This window comes from Mandrillus leucophaeus, unplaced genomic scaffold (assembly GCF_000951045.1).
Source record: "Mandrillus leucophaeus isolate KB7577 unplaced genomic scaffold, Mleu.le_1.0 Scaffold496, whole genome shotgun sequence".
Taxonomy (NCBI): Eukaryota; Metazoa; Chordata; class Mammalia; order Primates; family Cercopithecidae; genus Mandrillus; species Mandrillus leucophaeus.
Genome location: NW_012105320.1, coordinates 683,504 through 698,246, shown reverse-complemented (window position 1 = coordinate 698,246; position 14,743 = coordinate 683,504). Strand labels below are relative to the sequence as shown.

Here is a 14,743-nt window from a genome sequence, read left to right as displayed (position 1 = left end):
AAGCTGTCTTTTTCCTGACCGTCTCACTTGCCCTGTGCTACAGACTTCTCATACATTCAACGCGAGCTCTTCTATTGCCTTGTGAAGGCTGCCTTTGGCCACATTGGAACCACTTTACATAGACACCTCCACTCTACACTTGAAATTTTTCAGTGGAAATAATGTCCTCGTGTGTGTGTGTGTGTGTGTGTGTGTGTCTGTGTGTCTGTGTCCACGTGTGTGTGTGTGTCTGTGTGTGTGTGTCTGTGTGTTTTAAAGTCACAATTCACATGTTCTGGGGAAGCCTCTCAGGCTCAGTCCTGACCACATCCCCTGTGGCAGCAAGAAAGCCCGATGCTTCCTATAGCATCCAGCATCTGACAGCATGGCTGAGGCCTTAAAGTGCATGCCTAACTCTCCTCTGACATCAGCTGCAGCTTCCCTGCCAGGCAGCTGCCAGGACTGAACAGAGTCTGGGCCAGCACCGGAGGCTAGACGGATCTCTGCTTGAAGCAGAGAAGTTTTGCGTTTATCTTGTTTTAGCTAAGTGGGCTTCCAGGTGAATGGCATTTGAAGATAGTTCTTTTATTTAAAATAAAAGAATTTGAAAAATCATATTCTCTCAGGCTGGGCTTTTCCAGATTCGAAGAATTCCGCTAGTTAGAAAGTTCTTTGTTATTCTGATGCGGACGCTGCCCTGCTGCACTTGGCCTCATTTCAGCTGCACATTAGTCCTTCAGATCTTTAGAGGTGGCTGTGAGGTCCTTCCCAGACCTTGCCCCACCCCATTTCCTAGATACAGTATCGCATGAGATGGTAGGTTGTTTGGAGTGCTTTGTTCTAATCTATTGGAAAAATTATTTATCTGCTTGACAGATCCCATCGTGTTCCTGCTTCAGGGGACCTTAGGGATTGTCATCAACCAGGGACTTCGGGGGAAATCTGGAGCATTTTTTACAAGCCTTCCACTTCGATTTCCATCTTTAAGAAGAAACTCAAGGGTCAGAGTCAACAAGATGACCGCAATCCTCTTGTGAGTGACTAAAAACCCTGCTGTGCCTAGGATTCAAGGGCCCTCTTTGAGCTCAAGGCTGCTGGGGTCAACCCCTCCTGTGGTTCTTCTCTGACAGACTCTTCCCTGCCTCTCCCTCTGCCTTGGCCTCTTCGGGGGCGCCCTCCTACAAACTAGGAAGAGGCACCCTGCTGCCAGGGCAGGCACAGCCTGGATTCCTCCTGCTTCATCGGTTGCACTTAGGAGAGAGACTCAAGGCCCTGGGGCCCAGCCCTCTCTGCATCTCTCTCTCTGATCTAGCTAGCAGTGGAGGTGTCAGGACAGTGAGGCTGAAATGACAGAGGTGGTCATGGCTGGCACTGGGCTCAGGTACATTCTAGATGGCTGTCAGGTGGTGGGTAGGTTTAGTTACATTGAATTTTTCTTGCTTCTTCTCTTCTCCTGGTCTTTATGGCTTGGAACAGGGCCAGACAGGGAGAACTCTCAGGTACTCTTGGGAGTTGGTCTGGTCCCATGCAAGTGTGGACTCCTGCACATTAGTGAGGTGTAAAGAGGGCAGTGTCTGTGCTGCCCTGGCAACTTTGCTCTCCAGATGCTGGACTAGGATGGGCCTCCTTCAGCCTGGGAGGGTCTGAGAATAAGATCTAGTGACCCCCATTTATATCAAACCTGATACTTTACACATGGGCTTCTTTCTAGATTCTTCTTTCCATAGCTCATGGAGCTGCAGGGAAAGCTTGAAGAGCTTTGGTCATATAAAACATCCATTCGGCCGGGCACAACAGGATTATGCCTGTAATCCCAGCACTTTGGGAGGCTGAGGCGGGCAGATCACCTAAGGTCAGGAGTTTGAGACTAGCCTGGCCAACATGGTGAAACCCCATCTCTACTAAAAGTATAAAAATTAGCCAGGCGCGGCTGGGCGTGGTGGCTCACGGCTGTAATCCCAGCACTTTGGGAGGCCGAGGTGGGCGGATCACGAGGTCAGGAGATCGAGACCATCATAGCTAACACAGTGAAACCCCGTCTCTACTAAAAATACAAAAAATTAGCCGGGCTTGGTGACAGGTGCCTGTAGTCCCAGCTACTTGGGAGGCTGCAGCAGGAGAATGGCATGAACCTGGGAGGCCAAGCTTGCAGTGAGCCGAGATTGCACCACTGCACTCTAGCCTGGACGACAGAGCGAGACTCCGTCTCAAAAAAAAAAAAAAAAATTGGCCAGGCATGGTGGTAGGAGCCACCTGGGATCACTGAGTAGTAATCCCAGCTACTCAGAAGGCTGAGGCACAAGAATAGCTTGAACCCGGGAGGCGGAGGTTGCAGTGAGCCAAGATCGCACCACTGCACTCCAGCCTGGGTGTCAAGAGTGAGACTCTGTCTCAAAAAAAACAAAAAACAAATAAACAAAAAACACCCATTCATTTACTCATGCAACAAATTCTCCTGCAAGCTTTTATGGGCACTTAGGATTGAATTTATCAGCCTTGCCCCTGAGCAGCTCGTGGTCCTATGGAACCTGAGCCAGGCCTCAGTCTCTCTATGATTGGCTCAGCTAACTCTCAGTTCAGAGCAGAGAGTATCAATCTTGTGTTTTTGCCTTTAGGCAGCACTACATGAGACATGGGGCCTGTGGTCCTTCCTTCTGGCGTCCCCCGTGTTAAAAGATAAAAAACACCCCAAGAGCCATCCGTGCTCTCTGCCCCTCCTGTGGGGACCATGTGGGGTTAAGAATGGCTCAGTGGGGAAGGAGAGGGCTCTTGTCCCCAGTCCCATGTCACCCTGTCCCTTAGATAGGGAGGTGGGCTGCAGAGATTGGTGTGAGGAGAGGGTGGGTTTGGGAATTGGAGCTCCTCCAAGGAGCTCCTCCTAAGATTGAGAGCTGCAGCTGTAATGGCTGCTGGTTGGGAGGTAAGTGCCATCGCTAATTTAAAAGTCCTTGCCATCTGGAAGCAGGCTTTGTCAACAGCAGCTGAGAAAAGCGGACTGTGCCTCTGCTGGCCCTCTAGGCCCTCGTCAGAGCGTGCCTCTCCCCAAGGCACTCGGGCCTGGGTGATTGTTGCACCTCTGGCCTTGGCGTTTCCTCTTTGCAGCACTTTGCCTACCTCCCCCAAGCCCTGAGCCACTGCCTGCTGGGGCTCCTACTGAGGTTCTGGCAACACCTCTGCACCTGCCACCCCTGGGAGGAAAGAGGGCCACACGGGAAGTGTCTGCAGGGAGAGGTGACACTCGGCAGCCTGAGTTCAGGAGAGGTGCTCAGAGCTTCAGGCAAAGGGGCCTTCAGAGGAGGGAAATGGAGCAATGTGTCACAGGCAGACAGGGTCAGGACTGCCACCCCAGGCCCCGTGGGAGGCCAGCTGAGGGCACAGAGCTGCTCGGTGCAGGCTTCATGCTTTGATCCGGAAAGAGCAGCTGTCCGCAGGCCTCTGTCTCCAAGAGGCCCGTCACACAGGAGGACCGCTGGAAACATATCGACACGTGCAGTCTCCCCTCCAAGCTATTCACACTGATTGTGGAATCTCAAACACAAGTGTCAGGTGTGTGTCATCCCAGCAGGCCCTGTGCTGTGAATAGAGTCATGTGCAGCACAAAGGGAATGTGGCATGTGGCCCCAGGAAGAGTTCACCCGGCCAGGGGGCAGTTGTTCAGTTGCCTGGGGCTGACACTGACCACTGGCCTCTGGGGTGTCCTACAGCCCAAATGCCCACCTTGCCCTCCTCACATCTCAGTCAGGGGAGGCCATGCCCAGGCCAATGTGCTGTCAGAGCTTGCAGTGGGGGCAGTACTTCCTCGGAGGGCCTGGGAGGTGCCGGGGATGCCCCAGCGCTTCTCCTCCTGCCTGGCCCTGGCATGGCCCAGTGCCTCTAGGATCAACTTACAATCCGTGGAGCAGCCCTGGGAAACCCAAACCTGGCTCAGGACAGCGTAGGGGCAGGAGGGCTGTAAATCATCCCAGGCTAAGCCTCCATGGGTGCTGGGTCCTGCGGAGCCTGGCTATGGGCTCAGTTAGAACCACTGAGAAAGTCAGCGACACCCCACAGAAGGCCACTGCAGCTAAGTAAACACCTGAGAAAGAAACTGTTCCAGAAGAGATGACGTGGGCTTCCAGGAGCACGGAGGAGGTGGCACTTGAACTTTGAGGAAACTCCTTGGATGAGATAAAGTGGGGGTTGGAGGTGGCGGGAAGAGGGTAACCCTGGGAAAGTCAACGTCAGAACGCATGGCAGAAGACTGTGGAAGAGGCAGGGGAGGGGCTTTGGGGACCACTGTGGACAGAGCTCTGAAAGCACCCTGGCCAAAGCCTCTCCTGAGGTGACAGAGCGTGGGAGGAGGCTGCGGGGGCACTGGGCCTGCGTGCCATCCTCACCCTGTTCCCCGCTGGCGCCAGGCCCTGCCTTCTTGGTACATGTGCCAACAGGAGAGCCCTCACCAGCTGATCTTGTCACTCTCCGTGGTGACTATGCCTTGGCCAGCTGTGGCCCCTAGTTTCTAGCAGTGTTTCTCAGTGTCCTTGGCCCTTCTGAGAAGGCAGGCGGGAGGCACGCGGTGCCCTGTTCTTCCCCGTTTGTCCAGTTGCTTGCGAAGCAGAGAATGAGTAGGAATGAACCCGAGTGCCTTCACCCACCCTGTCCCCCACATCAGGACAGGCTTGAGGCCTCTCTGGGCGTGAGCGAGGAGACCAGGCTGCTCTAACTTCTGAAGAGTGGGCTCCGGCTCAAGACTCCAATCGGCCAGAAGCCCACAGAGATCAAAGCACTAGCAAGTTCAGCTGTCCTGGCCCTCAGGCAGAACCCACTGGAGTGCCTGGGTGTGGCTCCACCCACATGCCCCACTGTCAGCCCAGGCAGGAGCCTTCCTGGCCAGGCTCAGGAGCTGCCTGCAGCCCAGCCAGGCCATCACCCAGCCCCGATGCATCCTGGCACTGCACACTTACTCTTCACAAGCACTTATATGCGGATGGCCTCTGAGACCCTGCCTCCCTGGTCTGCTGAGGCCAGGCCAGGTCTCCCACGGGGCTGGGCAGCTCCCCACCCCACCGCCTGGCACAGTTAGGTCTCAGATCTCCCATGTGGTGTTTGATGTCGGCTTTTGTTCCTACCTTGGGAGTTTGGATTTTTTCCTCTGGTGTCTTTGTTTACCTTCCTCACTGTTCTACCTCCTGGCCAGGTCTCAGCTTAGCTTCCCTGGTGTGGGGTGTTTTTCAAGCCTTCCAGCCACAGCTGTCTCCCCTCAGGCTGGATGGCTCAGGGGTGACAGGGCTTCACCCTCTGACTGCAGACCCCTGGTGGGCACATCTCACAGGCTTCCGTCTTGCTGAGTTGGGTACAGAGGCAGAAGTGAGGTGTGGAGGAAAGTCAGAGGGAAATCTGCTTCAGAAAGGAAGGGTCTTTAGACACGAAGCCTGGAGGGCCCTTCCCCGCCTGCACGGGAGCTGCCATCGTGGGGCTCATGCACGTCAGGACCTTCCCACATCCAAACTCACCTTCCAGCAGGGATTTTGACTTTGGATGACAAGGCTTTATTTGTAAATATGCTCTTAATATGCAACTTTGAGAATAAAATAGAAACATCATGTATTTTAAAATATAAGATGAAGTGTGATGCACTGTATACAATTTAATATATATTTTTAGGATTTTGTTATTTAAGAAAATGGAATGTAATGGTACTTTTACAAAAGAGAAAAAATGTTATTTTTACTTTCTGGAAAAAATAAATATTCTCATTGTTGTAGAAACAGTGATGGGTCCTACGCTGTCATTTCTACGGGGGTTCCCCAGAGACCTTGGGACAAACGGAGGGTGTCTGTGGTGGGATTCTTACCTTCCCTCAGGTGCCAGTCCTCACCTTTTGGTTGCTTTTTCCTAGTAATGCCTCTAAATTTCTTCCAGTCTTGTCACGGCTTTGACCCACAGCTGACCTTCAGCTGGTAAGATCGGAAAGATTAGGTACTCCAAAACACTGCAGCGCATATCCAAGGAGGGTCAGGGCAGAGCACAGCGCTCTGCATCAGAGAAATCTGGGCTCGAGCCGGCCTGGGGTTGGTCCCTTGACTCCTCAGCCTCAGCTTCCCCATCTGAAAAGGGTAATGGAATCTCTTCCTCAGGAGGCTATGGAGGTTATGTTTTGACAAAATGCATCTAAAGTGCTTATGTAATTATTATCCCAGGTGGAACTGACTTTGCCTCTCAGAGCAACCAGTTCCTCCTCTCCACGCACTTCTTGCCCCACCCTTTCCTTCTTAGGAAGGAAAGAAGCTAATAGAAGCTCCATGTATGAGCTGCCCACTCTGTGCCAGGCACTCCGCTGGCAGACACTGTGCACATCCTACAACTCTTAGCCGTGGGTACCACTTTCCCTCTTTGGCAGATGAGACAGCTGAGGCATGGAGAGGCCGTGGGGGACCGTAGCTGGGAGCACAGCCCTGGAGTCAGCCCTCCAGGATTCAGTTTCCTCCATTCATCCTCTGTGAGGCCAGTGAGAGTAAAACAGGGAGCCTTTGAAGGGTTTCAGCGGAGGAGTGACATCAGATTCCCAGTTTAGAAAGCGTTTCTCCTTGCGTCTGGGAAAACAGATCTGAGCAGGGTAACACCGAGGGCAAGGAAACCAGTCAGGAGACTCTACAGGCCCAACCAGGAGATGCTGAGGGCATGCCTGGGCCCCCACGCCAGTGCCGTGGAGAGAGACGCTGACCGCATCTCCAGAGCAGGGGCACGTGCATGGGGTGGGCAGCTCAGGCTCACATCCCAGTTCCACTATTCACTATGTGACCTGGGGCAAGTAACACGGCCCTGTGTACCTGTTTTCCCACCTGTCAAATGGAGACAGTTACAGTACCTGCCTTTGTGAGGCATTGGGCTGTATGAATTATTACTACCTACAGTATGTTTTCCATCAAAGTAGATGTTCCTTTCATTCTAGAATAGAGGTGGGGGTTAAGAATGAGGAGGTGTCTGGGATGCTGCTCGGGTACCTGACATGGGTGCCTGAGCAGAGAGAGGGGTCATTCTTTAACATAAGGAATGGAAAAGGTGCCAGGTGTGAGAGGAAACCTGATGAGTTCCTTTTGGGCTAAATCCACTGTGGTCCCTGTGGGACACTGAGGCAGAGCTGTCCAGCAGGCGTTGGACAGACAGCCTGAGCCCCCCCAAGGAGCACAGGGCTCTGCCCAACCCAAGGGAACATGGGCACAGGCGGCATCCTCAGGGTGAGTGTTGGGGCCCCCCCTCAGAAGGCTATAGGGGACAGTGTCCTGGGATGCACTGAGGCAGTGAGGGAGTGCCTGGCAGGACCAGGGTGGGCAGGGGTAGGACAGGAGACAAGGACTCCCCTGGAAGCCAAATAACCTATGGGCAAAGCTTTTTTTTTTTTTTTGAGACGGAGTTTTGCTCGTCACCCAGGCTGGAGTACGGTGGTGCAATCTCTGCTCACTGCAACCTCCGCCTCTCAGGTTCAAGCGGTTCTCCTGCCTCAGCGTCCCGGAGTAGCTGGAATTACAGGCATCCGCCACCACACCCGGCTAATTTTTGTATTTTTAGTAGAGATGGGGTTTCACCACGTTGGCCAGGATGGTCTGAAACTCTTGACCTCAGGTGATCCACCCGCCTCGGCGTCCCAAAGTGCTGGGATTACAGGCGTGAGTCACTGAGCCTGGTGAGCAAAGATTCTAACCTGACCGGCACACATAGACTGCTGGGGCTTTGAGTCCCAGTCCCAGATTCTCAGGAGACAGCTGGGCCAGGTGAAGTCTCCCTCGTCTAGCCAGTTTTTGCTAGGATAGGGTTCTCTGAGAAAAGAGGGCACAGGCCAGTCCAGCTAAAGAATATTACCACCACAGACGTGGCTCTCGGTGGGATGCATTTGACCACTTGCCTGGGAATCCCTACGTGCTCTGTTAAACTGCAGGTTCCTGGGCCCCACCGCAGACCTACCACATCAGAATCCTTGGAAGCATTGCCTCAACACAGAGTCCACGCCCTTCACTTCACCACTGTCCCCTCCCTGGTAACTTCTGCCTCCACCCTGCAGCCAGCCCCAACGCTGTTGCGGCTGTTGCAACATAATGGCACCTTTTTTTTTTCTTTTTGAGACAGAGTCTTGGCTCTGTTGCCAGGCTGGAGTACAGTGGTGCGATGTCAACTCACTGCAACCTCTGCCTCCTGGGTTCAAGCGATTCTCCTGCCTCAGCCTCCTGACTAGCTGGGACTACAGGTGCCCGCCACCACACCCGACTAATTTTTGTATTTTTAGTAGAGACAGGGTTTCACCGTGTTGACAGGCTGGTCTCGATCTCTTGACCTGGTGATCTGCCCGCCTCGCGCTCCCAAAGTGCTGGGATTACAGGTGCGAGCCACTGCGCCCGGCCCGGGATGGCTCCTTTAAAGGTGAGCTTCGCTTGACTGTTTCTCTTCACCGGGCTTTCCTTCTCTCTCCCAGAAGCTCTTTCCTTCCATGAAGGAAAATATTTTTAATGGCAGGAAATGGCTGGTAGAAAACAAACGGGGTGGCCTTGCTGGTGAATTTCTTAGGGACAAATTATGCTGCAACAGAAAAATAAATAAATGCAGCCAGAATGTGCAACTGTCCTACCTAAAAAACCACTTTGGGATTATGGGACAATGAAGCCAGGATGAGACCCTCACACCCATTTGAGTGGACTCTGGGGACCACTGACCTTGCCCTGTGTTCTCCGGAACCTGAGAAACACAGACATTGGAGAATCCACCCGGGAGCCAGCACCACGGCAGCACCAGCCCCATCCTTTGTCAGGCAGTCAAAGGCTCTTCTTCCCATGAAGGGGAATAGGGCTGGACAAGGGTGACCTTGTCTCCAGGCTTGGAAGTCACATGACCATCTTCTTTCCCCTCTGGGCCATGCGTGCGTGAGACTGCAGACAGTCTCTGGGACTCAGAGAACTGGGAAGCTTTTGTTCCTCTGTGGCGAGGTCGGGTCCCGATGGGGGATTGTTTTTGCTCAGCTGAAAGGGACACTTTAGGGATAGAATATTTCAACCTCAAGAAGCAGCAACATTTGCTTGTAGCTGGAAGTCTTCACTTCTGGTCTCCAGCTGTTGTCTGGAGCCACCAGGCCTCTGCTGAATGGGCCTAAGCCCAGCAACTGGGGGCGGGCAGTGCCTGCCGGGCTGAACATGAACCAGTCTGTGCAGGACGCCCATCTCCAGGACAGCCCGTCTGCAAAGACACCCTGTCCCCTCCCGGTGGTGGCTGCTGGGCTTTGGAATAAACCTGTTAGCTCTGGGTGACTGAGCTGGGAAAAGGGGCTCCACAAGAAGTGTTTTAGGGGGAAAGTAGACCCAAGCTTGAGCTTCAGAGTAACCCCTCTGGGAGAAACACCAGCCACTCGGAAACAGCCAGGGCTTTTGCAATAGCGAAGCTGCAGATTCCGTTTATTTCACTCTTAAAAGCATTGTCTCTGTTCAAATGAGGTCACTGAACTCTTAAAAACTTCACTGAGGGTCACGCTTCTTTGCATATTGATCACGTGAATGTTTAGTGGACTTGCCTTATTTGCTGGTACCAAAGATAAAGATTAAGGGCCCTCAAGGGGTATTCAGACCTCAAATTCAGCCAAATACAGGGGCAGCTTTTCCTGGGTCTGAGTGAGCTGAGGAAAGCACTTTTGAATGTGCAAGGACAATAAGATTAGTAATCACTACCATCTCTGCAGTACCTATTGTGTACCAGACGCTGTGCCAAGTGACCAACAGAAATTAATCTTTGCAGCAACCCAACAAGGAAACCGAGGGTCATAGAAGGGGTTCAGCTAGGGGCCGCCAAGGTTTGGACTCAGCCTGGGACCGCTGGCTCCAAAGCTGTGGGTCCCCATTCCTGTTGAGCTGCAGGCCCCTCCAACACAGGCAGTGGGTGGGCCCCCAAATAGCTCATCTTCAAGGATGTGGCCTTCAGACAGCCCAGGGAAAGTGTGGATCGATTTGCCTGGGTCAAGGAAGGATCAAACCTACACTTTTTTTTTTTTTTTTTTAACCTATTTGTTGACACAAACCCCTTTGAGAACCAGGGGTTGGATGGAGCCTCTCCCCCCAAAAAAGACCCCATCTGCCAGACTGCAGAGGTCCAGAGACCCCCTGCCCCCTGAAACCCTTCCATGGACCTCAGGTTTAGAATCTCTCCATTAAGCCATGAGTGTGATTATCTGAAAGTTAAAATGAGGCCAAAAGGGATAACAGCAACAGTAATAATAATACGAATAACAGGATACATTTTACTGACCACCTATTGTCAGGCACTTATGCCAGGGGTTGACAAACATTTTCTGTAAAAGGCTAAATACTGAATGTTTTAGACTTTGCAGGCCATACAGTCTCAGATCCTTTGACCAGAACCACAGGCCAGTCACTGGGACCCTCAGTGACCCCAGCAAGCTCTGGAGCCATCTGGGCAGCTCCACGAGGAGTGGGGGATGAGGGACCACCAAGCCCTTGTTACTAGCCACGGACAATATGTAAACAAATGGGCATGGTTGTGTTCCCATAAGACTTCACGGATACCAAAACCTGAAGTTTATATAACATTCACATGTCACAAAATGCTACAAAATGCTTTTCTTTTGATTTTTTCCCCCCAAATTAAAAAGTGTAAAAACCGGCCAGGCATGATGTCTCACCCCTGTAATTTCAGCACTTTGGGAGGCTGAGGTGGGTGGATCACTTGAGGTCAGGAGTTTGAGACTAGCCTGGCCAACGTGGTGAAACCCTGTCTCTACTGAAAATACAAAAATTAGCCAGGTGTGGTAGCACGTGCCTGTAATCCCAGCTACTCGGGTGTCTGAGGCAGGAGAATCGCTTGAACCGGGGAGGTGGAGGTTGCCATGAGCCGAGACTGTGCTGTTGCACTCCAGCCAGGGAGACAGAACAAGACTCTGTCTGAAAAAAAAAAAAAAAAAAAGCACAGGAGTCAGGATTTGAGCCCACTCCCAAGCCTGTTTGCTTTCCTAAGAGACAAGGCATGTAAATTGTGGAGGAAGAAAAGGTGACAGTGAAGCAGGAAGGAAGGCCCAGGAGCAAGGGCAGTCCCCTGGGTCCTGGGAATATCAGGCAGAGAGGCTCCATCCTCCCGCAGTCTTTGCTGAATGGTCTGCACTGTAGGGGAGGGCAGCTGGTTTCCTGAGCCATCCCTCCAACCCCCTGCAAGCGGCTCCAAGGACAGAGGCTCCAGATCCAGGACAGCTGGTGGCCTTCACATTGTTTTGCGTCTCCCAGGTTCTCTTAATTATAACCAATTTGCCACCCTCAGCAATTCCTTGTTCCCCTTTGCTAATACCCATGAGTTGGAACCATCAGCCGAACTCCCAGCCAAACGCGGCTAAAATCACTTCCCTTTCCCATGTAGGGAGCCCTCCAGTCTCTTAGAAACTCGCCTCTCTTCTCAGTCCTGTGAGACGGGTGAGGCCTGCCCTTCTGTGCGCTGACTTACTGGGCTGGAATCTGCCCCCCAAATCTCTTACGAAAGCGGGAGACAGAATCTGCTCAACTTTCTCTAGCTCCTCCCTGCGCCCCACGTCCCCCCACCTCTCCTGCTGACTCTTGGGGCTCTGGCATACTGCCTGCCAAGGACAACCTTTCCTTTTTTTCTCTCTCTAAAGACAGGGTCTCACTCTGTCGCCCAGGCTGGAGAGCAGTGACACCATCACAGGGTAAACTCCAAAACTGGGATTCAGCCTGGGAGGCCACATGGGTTCCTGGCTTTAAGCAGGAGCTGACAGTAAAGGGAAAGCAAGTCTATTAAGAAAGTAAAGGAAAAAAGGAAGGATACTCCGTAGGCAGAGCAGCGGCGTGGCTGCTTGACTGAGTAGACTTACGGTTATTTCTTGATTATATACTAAACAAGGGATGGATGATTCATGAGTTTTCCGGGAAAGGGGTGGGGAGTTCCCGGAACTGAAGGTTCCTTCCCTTTTTAGATCATACAGGGTAACTTCCAGATATTGCCGTGGCATTCATAAACTGTCATGGCCCTGGGGGGAGTGTCTTTCCGCATGCTAAAGGATTATAATTAGCATACAATGACCAGTGAGGACAACCAGAGGTCACTTTCATTGCCATGTTGGTTTTGGTGGGTTTTGTCCAGCTTCTTTACTGCATCTCATTTGATCAGCAGGGTCTTTGTGACCTGTATCTTGTGAAACCAGTCCTGCCGACCTCCTATCTCATCCTGTGACTAAGAATGTCTGACTTCCTTAGAATGCAGCCCAGCTGGTCTCAGCCTCATTTTACTCAGTAGCCCCTATTCAAGATGGAGTTGCTCTGGTTCCATTGCCTCTGATAGCACAATCATAGCTCACTGCAGCCTCACTCTCCTGGGTTTGAACAATCCTTCCATCTCAGCTTCCTGAGTAGCTAGGACCACGGGCGTGAGCTGCCATGTCCAGCTGATCAAAAAAAAAAAAAAAAAAAAAAAAAAAAAAATTCTTGTAGAGACAGGGTCTCACTATATTGCTCAGGCTGGTCTTGAACTCCTGGGCTCTCGTCTTGGCCTCCCAAAGTGCTGAGATTACAGGCATGAGCCACCATGCCTGGCTCCTTTATAACCTCCATTTATTCATCTAGAAAATAGATAGAGGCTGGGCGCAGTGGCTCACACCTGTAATCCCAGCACTTTGGGAAGCCGAGGCGGGCGGATCACCTGAGGTCAGGAATTTGAGACCAGCCTGGCCAACGTGTTGAAACCCCGTCTCTACTAAAGATACAAAAAAATTAGCCTGGCCTGGTGGTGGGCACCTGTAAACCCAGCTACTCCAGAGGCTGAGGCAGGAGAATCGCTTGAACCTGGGAGGCAGGAGGTTGCAGTGAGCTGAGATCGCGTCATTGCACTCTAGCCTGGCTAACAGGGTGAGACTTCATCTCCAAAAAAAAAAAAAGAAAGAAAGAAAAAGAAAGAAAAAAAGAAAAGAAAAAAGAAAATAGATACAGCAGTAGTTTCTCATAGGGTTGTTGTGAAGATTAAATGAAATAAGAAAAGTACAATATTTAACTCAGTGACTGGCCTGTGAATCCTCAAGAAATTTTAACGATTTTTATCAGTAAACTAAGGGGACCACCAGGAGCAGGGGGGACCTCAAATGTGCCCGCCTTTCAGATTGAGAACCCCATTTATCAAACTCCAAGTTTACAACGCACAAAGTAGGGGTAGTTCCCTCCTTAGAAAATAATTCCTGACTTGGTTCTTTCAAGTAGCTGGTTTTCCCCAAGACCTTCAATATGTGACCCCATTTAATAAAAGTATCTACTGACCTTCACTTTCTTAGGGACCTAGCTGTTGGGTGAAAATACCCTTTTTTGCCGACTCCCTGCCTGCGGTGGATTTCCTTATCTGTTGCTTCAGGTAAGGGAACGAATGCAGAATTTGAATGTCCTCATAGTTACCCCAGTGCTGCAGGTGGACAAATAGGCTAAGGCCCCTGGCCCAGCTGGCAGAGGTAAGGAGCTGTCAGCCCGCCCGGCTCCCGCTGCGGGCAAAGCCCCCAGCCGCCGCCTCCTGTCGCCCTCGCCTTTCCTGCAGTAGCCATCCCGGCGCAGGCTTGCTCACCAGCTCCGCCCCGTGGTAAGACCGGAGATCTGCGGAAGAAGGCCCGCCCTGAACTGCGACTGCACTCAAGCCCTTCCATTACAGTTACACGGATTCTTTTGCCCAGCGCGGTGATGTGTGCCTGTAATCCCAGCTACTCTGGAGGCTGAGGGAATGGATGCCTTGAGCCCAGGAGTTCACAATCAGCCTGGGCAAAATAGCGAGAGCCCTATCTCAAAACAAAAGAAAAGAAAAAAGAAAAAAATAATGTCACAGGTTTCCTGAGTCCAGGTCTCACTCTCACCAAGCCCTCTAAAGAACTCATTCTGGCCGGGCACGCTGGCTCACGCCTGTAATCCCAGCACTTTGGGAGGCCGAGACGGGCGGATCACGAGGTCAGAAGATCGAGACCATCCTGGCTAACACGGTGAAACCCCGTCTCTACTAAAACTACAAAAAATTAGCCGGGTGTGGTGGCGGGCGCCTGTAGTCCCAGCTACGTGGGAGCCTGAGGCAGGAGAATGGCATGAACCCGGGAGGCGGAGTTTGCAGTGAGCCGAGATTGCGCCATTGCACTCCAGCCTGGACTAGGAGGAAGACTCCCTCTCAAAAAAAAAAAAAAAAAAAAAAAAAAAGGACTCATTCCATTAAATAAGTGATCAGATGAATTATTCTACCTCCATACTATGAAATCCTATGTCACCATTGAAATTAATGTGGTGTATAATCTCCAAAGGCAATGAAAAAAAAAAGAACAAATTAATGTAGTGCCTCTACATATACTGTATCAGAATACCTTACATGAAAAAATCAAGTCAAAGAACAAAGCATAAGTGTAATTTTTTTTTGCCAAATTTTAAAAAGAGAGAGGGAAATATATGTATGCGTATACAAAGGCACCAGCAAAGTCCTGCAAGGTCTGTGCCTAACTCTTATCGTGGTCACCTTTGGAAAAGAAAGGAAGGAAAAGAGGAGGAAGCCAGGGGCAGTTGCTTATGCCTATAATCCCAGCACTTTGGGAGGCCAAGGTAAGTGGCCTCTTGAGCCCAGGAGTTTGAGACCAGCCTGGGCAACATAGCAAAACCCAGAGTCTACAAAAAATATGAAAATTAGCCAAGCATGGTGGTGCATGCCTGTAGTCCTAGCTACTCAGGAGGCTGAGTGGGGAGGATCACTTGAGCCTGGGAGTTCTAGGCTGCAGTGAATCATG

The 14,743-nt window shown here is 51.6% G+C and overlaps 1 protein-coding gene and 1 pseudogene across 2 annotated transcripts in view; both read left to right on the top strand.

The window, feature by feature from the left end:
- KREMEN1 (kringle containing transmembrane protein 1) overlaps positions 1–1,423 on the top strand; it is a 48,033-nt gene extending 46,610 nt beyond the window's left edge. The window contains exon 9 of the mRNA XM_011995742.1: positions 856–1,423. Within this exon, the coding sequence (XP_011851132.1) occupies positions 856–1,024 (169 nt within the window). The 3' untranslated portion in view covers positions 1,025–1,423. The remainder of the gene's footprint in view (positions 1–855) is intronic.
- Positions 1,424–2,657: 1,234 nt separating this feature from the next.
- Positions 2,658–5,728, top strand: LOC105550728 (annotated as a pseudogene). Its single transcript, XR_001007762.1, has one exon. The product of XR_001007762.1 is annotated as an uncharacterized LOC105550728 (transcript).
- The last annotated feature ends 9,015 nt before the right edge of the window (positions 5,729–14,743 follow it).